At 38.5% G+C, this 14,176-nt stretch overlaps 2 protein-coding genes and 1 pseudogene across 2 annotated transcripts; 2 read left to right on the top strand and 1 right to left on the bottom strand.

Annotated features, from left to right (window-relative positions):
- Window positions 1-1,247: 1,247 nt before the first annotated feature.
- On the top strand, window positions 1,248-4,608 carry LOC138944283 (uncharacterized). The gene is made up of 2 exons (XM_070315194.1): window positions 1,248-1,251; window positions 2,786-4,608. The coding sequence occupies exons 1-2, from the start codon at window positions 1,248-1,250 to the stop codon at window positions 4,606-4,608; spliced, it is 1,827 nt and encodes a 608-aa protein (XP_070171295.1).
- Window positions 4,609-5,280: 672 nt separating this feature from the next.
- LOC138944282 (uncharacterized) lies at window positions 5,281-7,525 on the top strand (annotated as a pseudogene).
- A 3,350-nt stretch (window positions 7,526-10,875) lies between these two features.
- LOC138944281 (stromelysin-1-like) lies at window positions 10,876-11,778 on the bottom strand. Its single transcript, XM_070315193.1, has one exon. The coding sequence runs from the start codon at window positions 11,776-11,778 to the stop codon at window positions 10,876-10,878; it is 903 nt and encodes a 300-aa protein (XP_070171294.1).
- Window positions 11,779-14,176: the final 2,398 nt, after the last annotated feature.

Here is a 14,176-nt window from a genome sequence, read left to right as displayed (position 1 = left end):
TGGCAGCACAGTCTTGATACCACGAACCATTGCAATCACGCTTTGAATTTATGTGATTTACATTTCCAGTTGATAGGCCAACAGTTATAAATGCGCGACGATTTAACTTCTTGGAGTCATTCTTTTCAAGTTTATCGCTGTTCAGGTTGCTGCTTTCGCCAGAGTTTCCTTTCGGGCGGTCTTTGGCAAAATGACCTTTCTGATTACATGTATTGCAGGCATAGTTATTTTTACAGTAAGCTAGGTACTTGGCGCATGGTTTATTTTTGCAAAATTTCTTCACGTGTCCCTTTTTTCCGCACTTGAAACATTCGACAGATGAATTTCCGAATGAATTTCCTTGCGAGTGAGACCTTCCAGAATTCTTACCTCGTTTTGAAATAAATGCATTTTGAGATGTAGACTCATTTGGTTGTTCGCTTTCATTTAGTCTGTCTTCTTCCAAACGCAATCGTTCAAACAGTTTGCTCAGATTTTTGTCTGCACCGCTAGCATTATCCCAAGCAGTACGAAAATGATGAAGTTTAGGTGGCAACATTCCCAACATTCTGGTCATAATCCAGCTTTCTTTGACCTCTTCACCTTCAGCAGCTAAATCCTCTGTATATTGTTGAATAATCATGCAATTTTCAATAACTGACTTGCTAGTGTCATACTTGAAACTAAAGAACTGTCTTTGGAAACCTTCAATTGTAAGGTCGGACTTTTTACCATACAGTGTGTGCAATTTATCAAATATTTGATGTGCAGACTTGCAGTTTGCAATTTTTCTTGCAATGTTACTACTTACATTTAAGCCTATAAAAGTTTGAGCTTCGAGATCTTGCTTAATCCACGCTTTAACCACTTCATTTGTGTCGAGTCCTTGAGGCTTTGCTTCTACTCCGGTTGCTACCAGAAATAGACCTTTCGATTTTAAGGTTAGATTTAATTTAAACCTCCAGGAGACATAATTTACATTTCCATGCAGATCCTCAGACAGGATTTCCATTTGTGACTTAATCGAATCCATGATTTTTACAAGACTTCATACAACGCAATTGTAATTTGTCTGACTGTACGTTGACTGACGTTGTGTCCTCTCGCTGACGATAGACCTCTCATTAAATCCATAAGAACAGACAAAGCAATCCTGGGCCCATAACCTGTTGTAGGATTTTATGGATTTGGAGTTCCATACAAATAATAACTTCTTCTTGATTTGAACAGAATATATATTTGAATGATTTTGAAAAGGCGCCTGTAACATGGGTTTTAATGTTTAACTAAAACTAATGGTATATATGTTACTGGCTAGATATATAACCTAAATATCAGGCATCGAAGCATTCACAATTATTATTGCACGTTGTGATTAGATACCTTTTCTATCACATTCGCTTCAACCTACACCCTGGCAGTGTCTGTCTTTCGGCAATTTGCAATTAAAGCAATTTCACACGTCTTTAATATAAGTGAGATCGTTTTAATAGAAGAAGACTAGCACGTGTTTCGACTTTTTGGTTCTTACGAGCTTTAATTTTGATTTAATTTCATAAATTAATTATTCAAATTTTCATATATGTATTACATTAATACATATTATTAATAATATAAATTTATGTTATTAATACAAACGTCAGAAAATGACATCCCGTGAATGTGATATATCAACTATTGACGTCATTTTTGAATCTTATGAGACCTAACTTTAGGATTAACTCTAATTGGTTATTTTGTGACCAAAATTTACTGTCATTTTGCTACTTGGACTCGAGACCCTTTAAATGTTTAAATCCATTTAAATGTACCATTTTATATAAATGTCTAAAAATTGCTCGATTTCTGCTGTCAATCTGCCGTCAGATTGTGCGCAGGCTCTGCGTGGTTTCTGCTGCCAATCTGCTCACATTGCCTGTCAGCAGGCTCTGTCGACAAAACCTGAGCTTAATGTGGTCACAGATGGCTATGGTTTTGGCATGGAATTCTGATTAAATTTGCTGCCAATCTGCGCGCATGCTGCTAGTATTTTGCTATCTGGGGTAGTGGTGCATGTTAAGTGCAGTTATGAACATAAATACATAAATTTTCTATGCAATTCATTAGTCAATTTTAATTACTTATATTTTAAAAACTATCATAATCTCGACTTTTTTGTATTAGAAAATTTTTATTTTATTTTGTTTCCGAAGTATGCTATTAATAAAATATTATATGGTGGTTGTGAGATATTTACCTATTCTATTATAATTATTAAAACAAATAGTCAATTGTCATTATTTATGTCTAAATTATTACTGATAGCGAAAAGGAAAAAATGAACAACATATGTTAATTATAATCTATTATATCAATTAATATGTCAAAATACTTACTTGCTTTATATACAGATACTATTCAGATAATTTTTATACTATTTATAGATATTCAGATTCTATCAGATATTTTTATTATCTACATTCATTATATTGTAATATATAAATTCATACATAAATTCAAATAAAATATTTTTTTTCCAGAGTAATACTTGTGTTATATATTAATAATTATTTTAATAAATATGTTTAACGCACAAAAACGAAACCCATTTGTTTTAAAACGTCATGCTAGGAGGATTATTGAAAATGAAACTAACATAGATATTGCAGGATCTTCTAAACACATTTTAAAACTGCCATTCACTCCCAATATTTCTTTTAAAGATTATGATTTAGATTCATATAAAAATTGTAATGAAAATATTCCTGCATTTATAGAATATATTAATAATGAGATAGAGTTGATATTGAAATTACATCTTTTGAAGATGAAAATCATTATCAACAATGTCTAAATAATAATAACAATAACATCCAAAGAAACAATGATGATTATGATGATGATGATAATGAAAATGATGATCATGACTTTCACAATCCTGTCATAGAAATTATAAGCGAGGCTTTCAATAATGTTGATGATGACAAAAAATTTAAAAATGCTATAGCTGCATATAATATTAATCCAAAAGATATACGAACATTAGTACGAACTCCACGACAAGTCCAAGTTATAAGTGCATGTGGAGGAGAATATTTTTATTTAGGTTTGGATAATATTATTAAAAATATGTTATTAAGATCTTACCAGAAATATATTAATTTACTTATAAACATTGATGGTCTTCCATTGGCAAAATCATCACATGCATCATTATGGCCTATTTTATGTTCGAATACAATTAATAATGAAGTATATCTTGTTAGTACGTTTTTTGGAGATAACAAACCGCAAGATTCTAATACTTTTCTGCTACCTTTAGTCAATGATTTAATTAAATTAATAAGTTATGGTTATATTTATAACAACAATGTAATTAAAATTAAATTATCTGGTTTAATATGTGATGCAAAATCTTTCGTTTTGAATATAAAAGGTCACACTGGATTTTACAGTTGCACGAAATGCACAATCAAAGGAAAATATATAAATGGTAGAGTTTTCTTTCCAAATGCATCATATTCTTTGAGAACTGATGAGTTATTTGTCATTAACACTTATAAGAATTTTCAAACCGGTTATTCTATTTTAAATAATATTCCGGGATTTTTACCTATAAGTAACACTCCATTAGACTACATGCATCTTATATGTTTGGGCGTTGTTAAAAAATTAATACTATTATGCATAAAAGGACCGCTTTCTATACGTTTAAGCAGAAGGACAATTAATAAAATATCATATTTGTTAATTTTGTTGAGATGTACTACACCAAGTGATTTTGTCAGAAAACCTAGATCCCTAAAAGATGTTAAGCAGTGGAAAGCTGTCGAATTTAGGAACTTTCTTTTATATGTAAGACCTGTCGTATTGAGATATACATTAAAGAAAGACATGTATCATCATTTTCTTACACTTCATACAGCTATCACAATTCTTGTTCGCCCAGATTTATGCCAAAAAGAGTTTATAGATTATGCTGAAGTTTTACTAAGAAATTTTATTCTATCTTTTGAAATATTGTACGGTAAACAATATATATCACATAATGTCCATAATCTTTTACATTTATGTTCCGATGTGAGAATATTTGGTCCATTAGACAACTTTAGTGCCTTCCATTTTGAAAACTATATGATGACCATTAAAAGACGATTAAGAAAGAATGAAAAGCTATTGCAACAATTAATTAAGAGATATAGTGAAAATGAAAATTTTAATTTTCTATTACCAAAGCCTATTTATAATAATCAACCTTTATATTCGCTAAAATATGTGCACATCAATGGACCAATATCTCATGATTGTGATAATGTTCAATTACAATATTTACAATTATCAACTGAAAAATTTAATATAAATTGTAAAAATAACAATAATTGTTGTCTTTTAAAAAACGGACATTATATTATAATTTTAAACATAGTAAAAAAATATGAAGATATTTTTGTGATTGGAAAAGATTGTACATATGTAAAAAATCTATATGAATTACCTTGTAAATCTAGCGAATTTGATATCAAAATTGTGACAATCAATAGCGAAGAAATTTTTTCCTATCCAATTAAAGATGTGATACATAAAGCATGGAAAATTCCTTTTACGAATCAAACAAATTGTCGTAACCCGACCAATTTCTTAATATATTAAAGAATAAAACAATAAAGTGACACAGAAAAATGTAAGAAAGAGCTGAGTAAAGCAAAGCATTAAAATTAGAAAAGAGATCAAGGAAAATTAGGAAAGAGTACAGTAATAAAAGAATATTAATAAAATAAAAGTAAGATACGTGACTAAAGAGAAGGAAGTCACGGTCAAGTTCTTGGAAGCTGAGTAAACAGCTGACGAGACAGACTGACAAGCGGAGCACGAGACATGCTCCGGTCAAGGACACCATACTCCTTCCCAATCAACGACCTAATTAATTAAGAGATATAATAAGCGCGAGATGCACCTCGCGAGACGACTCGCTGGCTACTCGCTCGCTCAATATTATCGAAGTACCGTACGTATCGCGCCCGACTATTATAATCGCGAATAAGTGAAAGTGTATTAAATCTTGCAAAATATACTAAATTATACCTAACGTCCGGGAGTGTCTTATTTCGAGCGTGGATCCTAATCCTTTGGGCGTACAAATCCCAAAAGACCTCTCCCTTAGCGGCTAGAGGCATAACATTAATTGCTTAAATATTTGCCATATTTCCCTTAAATCATACAATATGAATTTATTATACATATATATTGCTTTAGACATGTTTTCAATACTTTTTAATATATATACAAGTATTTTGCATCCCCCACATTTGATCCTTCAGAAAAATGGATTATAAGGCATTTATAATAGCGGAATTCAATGATGGTCTACAATTGATACCAGCATTATGGTATAATGCAGATAAAAAATCATGCATTTGGCCCAGTCATTTTAAAAGTAAATTTCGAATTAATAAAGCCATAATAACAGGAGAGATGCTACAAAATAATTCAGAATGGGACGAATTACCAATTAAGAGAATTTTTGGTAAAGCAGGTAAAAAAGTTGTTATATTGTATTTGAAATTTAAAGTGGATAAAAGAAGTATTTGCACATTAAAGTACAGTGCCAAAAGTATTGGTTTAATTTTGTTGAAATAATTTTGCCCAAACACAAAACGTATTGCTGCATAATAATGATTTATTCAATATATACTAATACAAATAATAAAAACAATATTTTAGTAAGATACTTTACAATAATATCTTTCTGCTTTGTCTAATATTATTTCAAACAAGATGGGACGTGTAAATGCTTTTTTAATCTATATATATATATATATGCTACAAGTTATTATTTGTTAATTGTAATTTATTTTGTAATATTGTTTAAAATTATTAAGGTACTTATGAAGAAGGAATGGGCAAATTAGTACTTGCGGAAGACACATCAAATATCGATATGTCTTCTGATGAATTACGCGAACAAACGAAAAAAGACGTATGAAAGCGAAAAAGATAATCTCATCGTCTTCAGACGAAGATCTATGTTTAAACAAAGATGAAAACAATTATGTGAGATCAAATAAAATCCTGCCTGATTATCCACAAATTGGAAATTTTATATCGTCTAATAAATTGCAATTTAACCAATCGGTACATAATAATTCTACAAGTACATTATGTAAAAAAACTTATACATTGAGCAGTAATGGCGGTGAGTAGTGATTATAATTTATAAGAACTACATATAATGTTTAAGAAAAATAATTATTAACTTTTTTACTCTTTAGATAAAGATATTAACACTCCAGTTTCCACAAACATAGGAAGAAATCTTACAGAAGAACCTAATGGAGATAGCGACATCGAAAATATTTATACGTGCGGTATGTTTTACAAATATTTATAATTTTTAAATATTTTATGAATAAAGTAACATATTTACTACGAGATAATTAAATTTATTATACAATATGATCCTACATAGTAAATAGTAGCATTATTTGCAATAATTAATAAACTAATGTATATTTTTTCAGAATATAATATAAGAAATTAGTTTTAGGAAAATAAATTCAATATACTCGAGCAAAAAATGCAACCATCCAATTGTTTGAATCAAGAAAATGATATCCAATTGCCTATATCTACGTTCCAGGAGTTAATATATTTTGAGGAGCAATTGCACGAAATGGAATTCAAGCAACAAGTGGTATGATATTATATATATTTTAATTATTTCCTTTTAGAATACTTCTAATACTTGAAATTTAAATAAAGATATACAATAAAGTTTTTTTATATTATTTTCTTTTCTTTTTTTATTTGTTATTTTTATTTTTTATTTTATTTTTTGAGTTGTTATGTATTATATATTTATGTCTTTGCTGCATATTAATAGTAATAATTAAAAAGTAATATTTTGTATAAGAACGGATTAAAAGAGAACTTATGGAAGAGAACGGCTGCTTTAATTTTATATTTTAAATAAATTATATAAATTACTAGTGTAGTTTACTAATAGTTTAATATTCATCTAATAATTTACTGGTAAATTAATTTAATTAAATTATATGAAATCTACATTAGACTGATATTTATTAATTTCTATATTTTTCAGCTTAATATGTTTAAACTCGTGGGTGGATATACTGCGCATGTTATGATACATAATATACTAAAAAAAGCCCTAACAAATACTTTCGCACAAAATTTTAGCTGGGCTGGAAAAAAAAGGGAAGAAAAGCTTCCAAAACCTGGGTCTTTCACAAATAATTATACGTAAGTTTATTTTTAATATAACTTTAAATTGAATTAAATAAAATTAAAGATTTGTCTAAACATGTGTATTTATATTGTAATGCTTCAAATAATTTTTTGTCATATAGAAGCTGTTCGTAAAACTTATGAACATATGACTGATAATGACATTGGAGAATCTGTTTCAAAGTGCTTGCTCAAGCTACTTTAAGGGTTCAGAGAGCCAAGTATGTATTTATATGATTTTAATTTGATTATATTTTATATATACTTTTGGTAATTATGATTTTTAATTCTTATTCGATGATTTTTAATTTTTTGCAGATAAAGTCAAATGAATTAATAACAAAGACTCATCAGTAAAAATAATATAATTTTAAGCTAAAGATAAGCATTGTTATTTTTTCTATTAAAGAATATAGATAGATATTAACGTTACAATATATATTTTATAATATATTTTCAATATTTACGTACGAATATATGTGATTTTAATAGATCTCCAGAGATAATATATTTTTTTTATTAATTAAGGATATAGATAACACTTTATTTAATGTTATATTTTATTTTTGTTTTTCTGTGCATTTGTATGTATTATATTATTTACAAATATATGTGATAGATATATGTGATTCAATAGATCTCTCAAATTTTTTAATAAAGATATGTAATTAATTCTAATTATATATATAATGCTTATATATTTATACCTACCCTAACTATATTTATATTTAAAAAAGTTCTCATAAAAGCGAAATGAAAACCATCTGTATATATTATATATTATTATAAATATATTTGCACGGTAATGCATTGCATTTTTACAAGTATGTTACATAGTAAGATTACTGCAATGTTACATTGCAATATTACAAAAAGCGGACATCTTAATGTTGCCGCAATCTTATAGCAATAGTGCAGCAATGTTTCGTAACCAATTTGCAATATTGCAATGTTTCAATGCGTTGTGCCTCCGGAGAGGCACGGTAGTTGGGATCGTTTGCCGGAAAGAATTTAGGAATTCGGGCTCCGCCCGAGAACTTCACTAACTTTATTTAAATAATTCAGACACTTTCCACATTAAATAAATAGATAAATATCAGCTTTATTTGTGGTTTGGCTTATTTACAATGTTCCCGCATTTTCGCTTGCGTCGCGTATCGCGATAGCGGATATATTGTCGTGCGCGTGTCTAGAGTCGAGTTTCGGTCTCGACTCACTTCTCGCTTCTTTGTATGTATTTCTGCCGACTGCGTGGCTATTCAATATTATAATAACTATTGACACTCGCTTTGACATTCGCGGCTGTTAGCGATATTACTCGCGTAAAGGAATAAAGGTTGCGCGCGTTATGTAAATTATTGATCTAGACTTCCCGTTTGGTAGTTATTGTGACTACCTGCGTAATATTAATTAATGATCAAGACTGCCCGCGTAATATTAATGGTAAAGACTGCCCGCCGTTCGTTAGCGGTGGACCTTTTTATTAACTCCCCTTGGCTTCCCGGGAGGGGGTCGTTTAGCGACAAGGCTGTGTGTCGTGTCGCTTGATTTTGGCAATATCCGGATGCAAGCTAAGAAGTTCTAAGTAGGACTTCTTTGCTTGCACTTTCGCAATTTCTTTATTCTCTTTTATTTCGCTTTTAAATAGAATTTCTACGTTGCATTTTCGCAATATCCTTCTTCCGCTTGCCCTGATTTCCGCGTTTTCGCAATGAAATGATTGCACGGTCGCTCGGGCTTCGCGCATGGCTCACGTTGTCAGCGCTTTGTTCGGTCAACGCTCGTAACGTGATCTGTATTCGCGTTACACGTTGAGCAATCATATAAAATAATATGTATTTAGAATAATATATTTATTAATTCGTGTATAGCCTGTTCGGGCTATAACAAATGAAATTATTCTGCAATATGTCTGCAACTTTTCTGTGCTGTATGGGAGGTAACAGAGTGAACAAATACACAAGATGTAAGACAAGGGTGCCTATTAGACTTGGTAACTTGTTGCTTCGTTATTATAATATCGATGATACTTCGTGTATCAGTAGGATAGTAAGGATGCTTTTGGCTCACTTTGTCATGAGTGTGAGAGAGAGGGTACCGTTGGAGAGGAAGAGAGAGAGATACTTTCGGAGCAATTTGTTGGCGCCCGCGGGGGGGAGTTCGGGCTGGGCGGGTGAATGGGAGAGTAAGTACGGCGAGGGGGGAAGCGGGGCGGGGGGGGAAGCTGGAGCTACGAGTCGCCGAAAGCGCTGGAGAGATGGCGCTCGGGGGTCGCGGTTCCTCCCTATTCGACCTTGACGCGACTCGTTCTTTAGGGACGCGCGCCGCTTCTAGCGCGCGATCCGCTATCGCGATTCTTTAGGGACGCGCGCCGCTTGTAGTGCGCGATCCGCTATCGCGATTCTTTAGGGACGCGCGCGACGCTCTAGCGCGCGATCCGCGAGCGGACGGCGGGCGCCCGGCGTCGAGGAGGGCGGGGGAATGTCGGTGGGCGGTCGAGCGGACGGAGGGGCGTCCCTCGTCGCTCTCTTCTTCTCGAGGCGCGCATTAGCGGCGATACGAGCGCGCTTGTCGCTTTAGTGAGACGGCGAATCTTCGAAAGGTCGTGGAATAAAGAGACATCGTCGTTCTAGCGAAAGAGAAGAAGTGTTTTTATTGTTTTCTTTTACAATATTTTAATACATTAATAATACGATAATACGAGTACGCGGATAAGCGTATCACGATTCCCCGAAGAGCAGAACCTGCAGCTCGCAATCGATCAGATCGCGGTCGAAGTTATCGCTCTTGCGTATCATCGTGGGAATAAGCGCCTTATCGCGAGCGGCTGCCGCGATGTCGAGGAAACGAGTCAGCTTGTTGTCCACGCGCGCGTGGACCATTTAAAGATGCAACGATGCGGTTGACGCAAAGTTCCAGATTAAATATAGTTACGACGGTGCTTTTCGATACAGCTAGGCGTTTCGAGACGGAGTATTCGGAGATTGTTGAGTTTGCCGAATCGTAGCGTCAACTGTCCGGCGTGTATCGGCGTCGGAGGGCGCGCCTCGTCGCGCTCGTCGGAGCGAAAGTGCGACAGAAGCGTGGGTCGTAGATCGAGCAGTTCCTTCCACATATCCGGCGTTAGCGAGATCTCTTTGCCGTGACAATCTCCGAGGACGATTTCCACGAAAGAGGGTCGGCTGACGTTAACGCTGATTTCCAGATGTTTATACGCGGTTTTGGTCAATGGATAGCGTCTTCCTAAGATTCTGAGCGGTTGCGCGACCGAGACGTCCGCGTCGCGTCTCGGCGTCCGATCGCGATCTCGTCTAAAAATAGATGCGAGCGATGAGAGAGACGGTGCTAGCGAATTATTAGTTCGAATAAACGTTTGATAGTCTTACCCATTGTCCTTTTTAGCTTTTTCAGCGTATTCCGCGCTATCTTCGCGGTCTCGCTCGGTTAGCCTCGATCGATCGTCGAATGAGTGTTGCTGCTGCGGTTATCCCCCCCACGTCGCTCGTTCTTTCTCGTTTGTTCTTTCTCGCGCGTTAGCTTCGGTGTTCTCCGTCAATAATGAAACGCTTAACGGATGGACGGTCTTTATATACTCGCGTAGAGATCGCTGCTTCCCCTTTCGCGCACTTTCTCTTATATATTCTATTTTTAAAAAATAACGGTATGGTCGCTCTAGTCGTTCTCATCGTCGATCTTCTCTCTCTCGGTCGCGTCGCCGAGGCGATAGACGCGACTAAGGAGATCGCGCAATTGCCTTAGCACTCCATCCGTAGGACACTCGATGCCGAGCGCGCGTAGATCGAAAGGATCCGCCGAGGTTACGATATTCGTGAATTCGTTCAAGGCGTAGAACTGACGTTTGGCGAAGAAATATAGATTACCATCGATGTATCGGAAGGCCGACGTTATCGCGGACGGAATTCCGGGAAATATATCTTTTAATGGAGCGTGTCTAACGACTATCATGTGACACTCGTCGATTTCCATGACTTTGTCATCGTCGTATATAGCGTAGGTTCGTCCCGTGTGCGTATTTATCTCTGCGTTGATCCTAACCTTTCGGGGAAGTCCAATATCGTGGAGATATCTCGGCCAACCCGATTTTAGCTTAAGACTGGGATATTCGGCGAGGTAGATCGAATCGTTCGCGAATAGCGCGAGATCGCCCGAGGGTCTTCGATACGCGGCGGATAGGTGCGTGAAATTCGCCGGTAGAAACGTCGCGTAATCCGTGAGTGTCATGGGTCTACCGTAGCGTTTCTCGGTCATGTCGATCGACCATACGTTGCGGCGATTAGCTATATATAATCGGTGATTCATTATCAGTGCGGCGTCCACGCGCCGCAATGCGCAGAGATCCGCGCGCGCTGGGTCGGTCGGCGCGACGCTCGTCGTCGCGGGCGCCGCGGTGGTCGCTGGCGCCGCGGTGGTCGCGGGAGTCGCCGTCGGATAGTTTCCGTCGTCGTGAGATCCGTACAGATTCTGTATAGCGAGAATGTCTTCTATGCTCAGCTTAACTGGAAATTGATTCTCGATGTCGGGTATATACGGAAATATTATAGAGTCATTGCGCATGCTGTGCTGTAGACCCAATGCGTAGCCGATCTCGTGCGTTAGCGTTTGTAGCAGGTGATGCGTGTCGGGAGGATTCTTGTTTAGATACACATGCCACGGTTCGGAATCGTCGACGTGTATCTCCGATGTGAAGTCGGTCGTTCCAGAGGGAAAAAACGCGTGAGCTAGGGCTCCTCCCGGACCGTCGAAGGCCGCCGGGCAAATGCCGACGTTCCGACAAGTGTGCGCGCCCGTTCGATACGATATCAATATATCGGGGCGTAACGGGTCGCGCGCGAAGGTTAGCGACGAGTTCGCCGCCCATAACGCGAACGCCGTTTCCTCGCCGCTTCCTCGCTAGCCATCTGAAAATTCCACGCGAGATGCGTCTTCGGCCATTTTCGCGCGATCGGGAATGTCCGCGAGACCGCATCGCGGTTGCGCATAAGGTGAAGCGTAACGTCGTCTAACGCGCCGTTTCCCGACAATTGATAGTATTCTTGAAACAGCGATAGCGCGCGACGCAGAGACGTCGCGTTATCGGACGACAGCGATCCTCCATTGTCCTTTAGAAAACCGTACGCGCGCAGGAAACGGAGCGCCTCGATCCTCTCCGTGTCGAAGGCCGCGGCGACCGTCGCGGCGACGAGCGTCGTCGCTAGAGCGAGAAGAGCCGTCCTCGCGTTAGTCATCGCGCGAAGCGGGGAAGACGCGGTAAACTATCGAGAGATGCCGGGCGCGATTGATTCGCGCGTTCCGCGAGATGCCTATTTTTATCGTCGACGAATGACGCGGGTGGGGGGAGAGGGAAACGCGTCGACGATTCGTTCGAGGGAGAGTCGCGATTCGCCTCGATTACGGAAACGCGCCTTTTTCAACGTCGAGCGTTCGGAATGCGCGTTATCTAGCGGACGCTCGAGTTCCTCTTTTGTTATTTCTATTTTTGTTATTCGTTTGTCCTCTAAGAAGGACACTTGATGAGCGATTAAAGATATCCCTTTCAACGATGCGCGTTATCTAACTGATGTTTTTTGTTATTTCTATTTTTATTATTCGTTTGTCCTCTAAGAAGGACACTCGATGAGCGATTAGAGATATTCCTTCCAACGATGCGCATTATCTAACGGATGTTTTTTGTTATTTCTATTTTTATTATTCGTTTGTCCTCTAAGAAGGACACTCGATGAGCGATTAGAGATACCCCCTTCCGGCAACGATAAACGTTCGCCGAGTATTCGGGATGCGCGTTATCTAACGGATGTTTTTTATTATTTCTATTTTTATTATTCGTTTGTCCCCTAAGAAAGACACTCGATGAGCGAGTAGAGATACCCCCTTCCGGCGACGGAGCGGTCGCGGAAGGAAGACGCGGCGCGATCGATAAATCGTACCGCGACATCCGCGCGTCGATTTTTATAAAACGCGAGATCGTTTCGAGAAGCGTCAAAGTATTCTCGCTCGCGTGATAGCGAAGCGCGAAACGATGGAGCGCGAAGTGGCGAGAGTTAAAATCGGTCGCGAACTGTTCGATATGGAACGAATCGAACAGATAATTAACGCGGCCGATTATATTAATGTAAACGGAGATTTAATCGCGATAAAGTCCTACGTTCTGGGAGACATCGCCACGGATTTGCGCGCGGAGGCGCAAGGTGTTATCGAGAATAGTTCGGATTCGTTTAGACTCGCCTTTCAGTTGAACGGAGACGTAGATATCGTGCGTTTAATGTAAGTATTCGAACGGAATTAAGTAGTGTATCTAGGCCGGTTCTAAGCCATGGTCCTCTGAGGGGGGTGAGGGGTGAGGGGAAACCGGCGGGGGGGGTATGACGTCACGGGGGAGGAGGTGACGTCACGGGGGGGATGATGTCACGGGGTGGGAATGACGTCAGGGGGGGATGACTACAGGGGGGGTTATAACGTCACTGGGTGGGAATGACGTCGGGGGGGGGGGTGAAGTCATGGGGTGAGTATGACGTCACGGGGGTATGACATCACGGGGGTGGGAATGATGTCATGGGGTGGGAATGACGTCACGCGGGGGTGACCGCGGCGGAACGGTAAGCGCGGGGTCCGCGGAGAGGGGGAGGGGACCGCGGCGGAACGGTAGGTGCGGGGTCCGCGGAGAGGGGGAGGGGACCACGGCGGAACAGTTGGCGCGGGGTCCGCGAAGAGGGGGAAGGGGGACCGCGGCGGAACGGTAGGCGCTGGGGCCGCGGAGAGGGGAAGGGGGACCGCGGCAGAACGGTAGGTGCGGGGGCCGCGGGGAAGAGGGAACGCGAAGGTACGATGCCGCGAATAGGTGTGGCATTGGTGTTGGAAAAGGATGACGTTCGCGAGAGAAAGAGATAAAGAGAGATAGCGCGAGGCATGCATGTACCGATGAGATAGCGCGAGGCGATGCGAGAGAGAGCATACG

This window comes from Polyergus mexicanus, unplaced genomic scaffold, assembly GCF_030449975.1.
Source record: "Polyergus mexicanus isolate NDT 795.1 unplaced genomic scaffold, iyPolMexi1.0 SCAF_141, whole genome shotgun sequence".
Taxonomy (NCBI): domain Eukaryota; kingdom Metazoa; phylum Arthropoda; class Insecta; order Hymenoptera; family Formicidae; genus Polyergus; species Polyergus mexicanus.
Note: the sequence above shows the minus strand (reverse complement) of the source record. Positions and strands in the feature narration are given on the sequence as shown.

Excerpts from the sequence above, each read along its gene's own strand:
- LOC138944281 (XM_070315193.1), bottom strand. The coding sequence starts at position 11,778 with ATGCGCAATGACTCTATAATATTTCCGTATATACCCGACATCGAGAAT.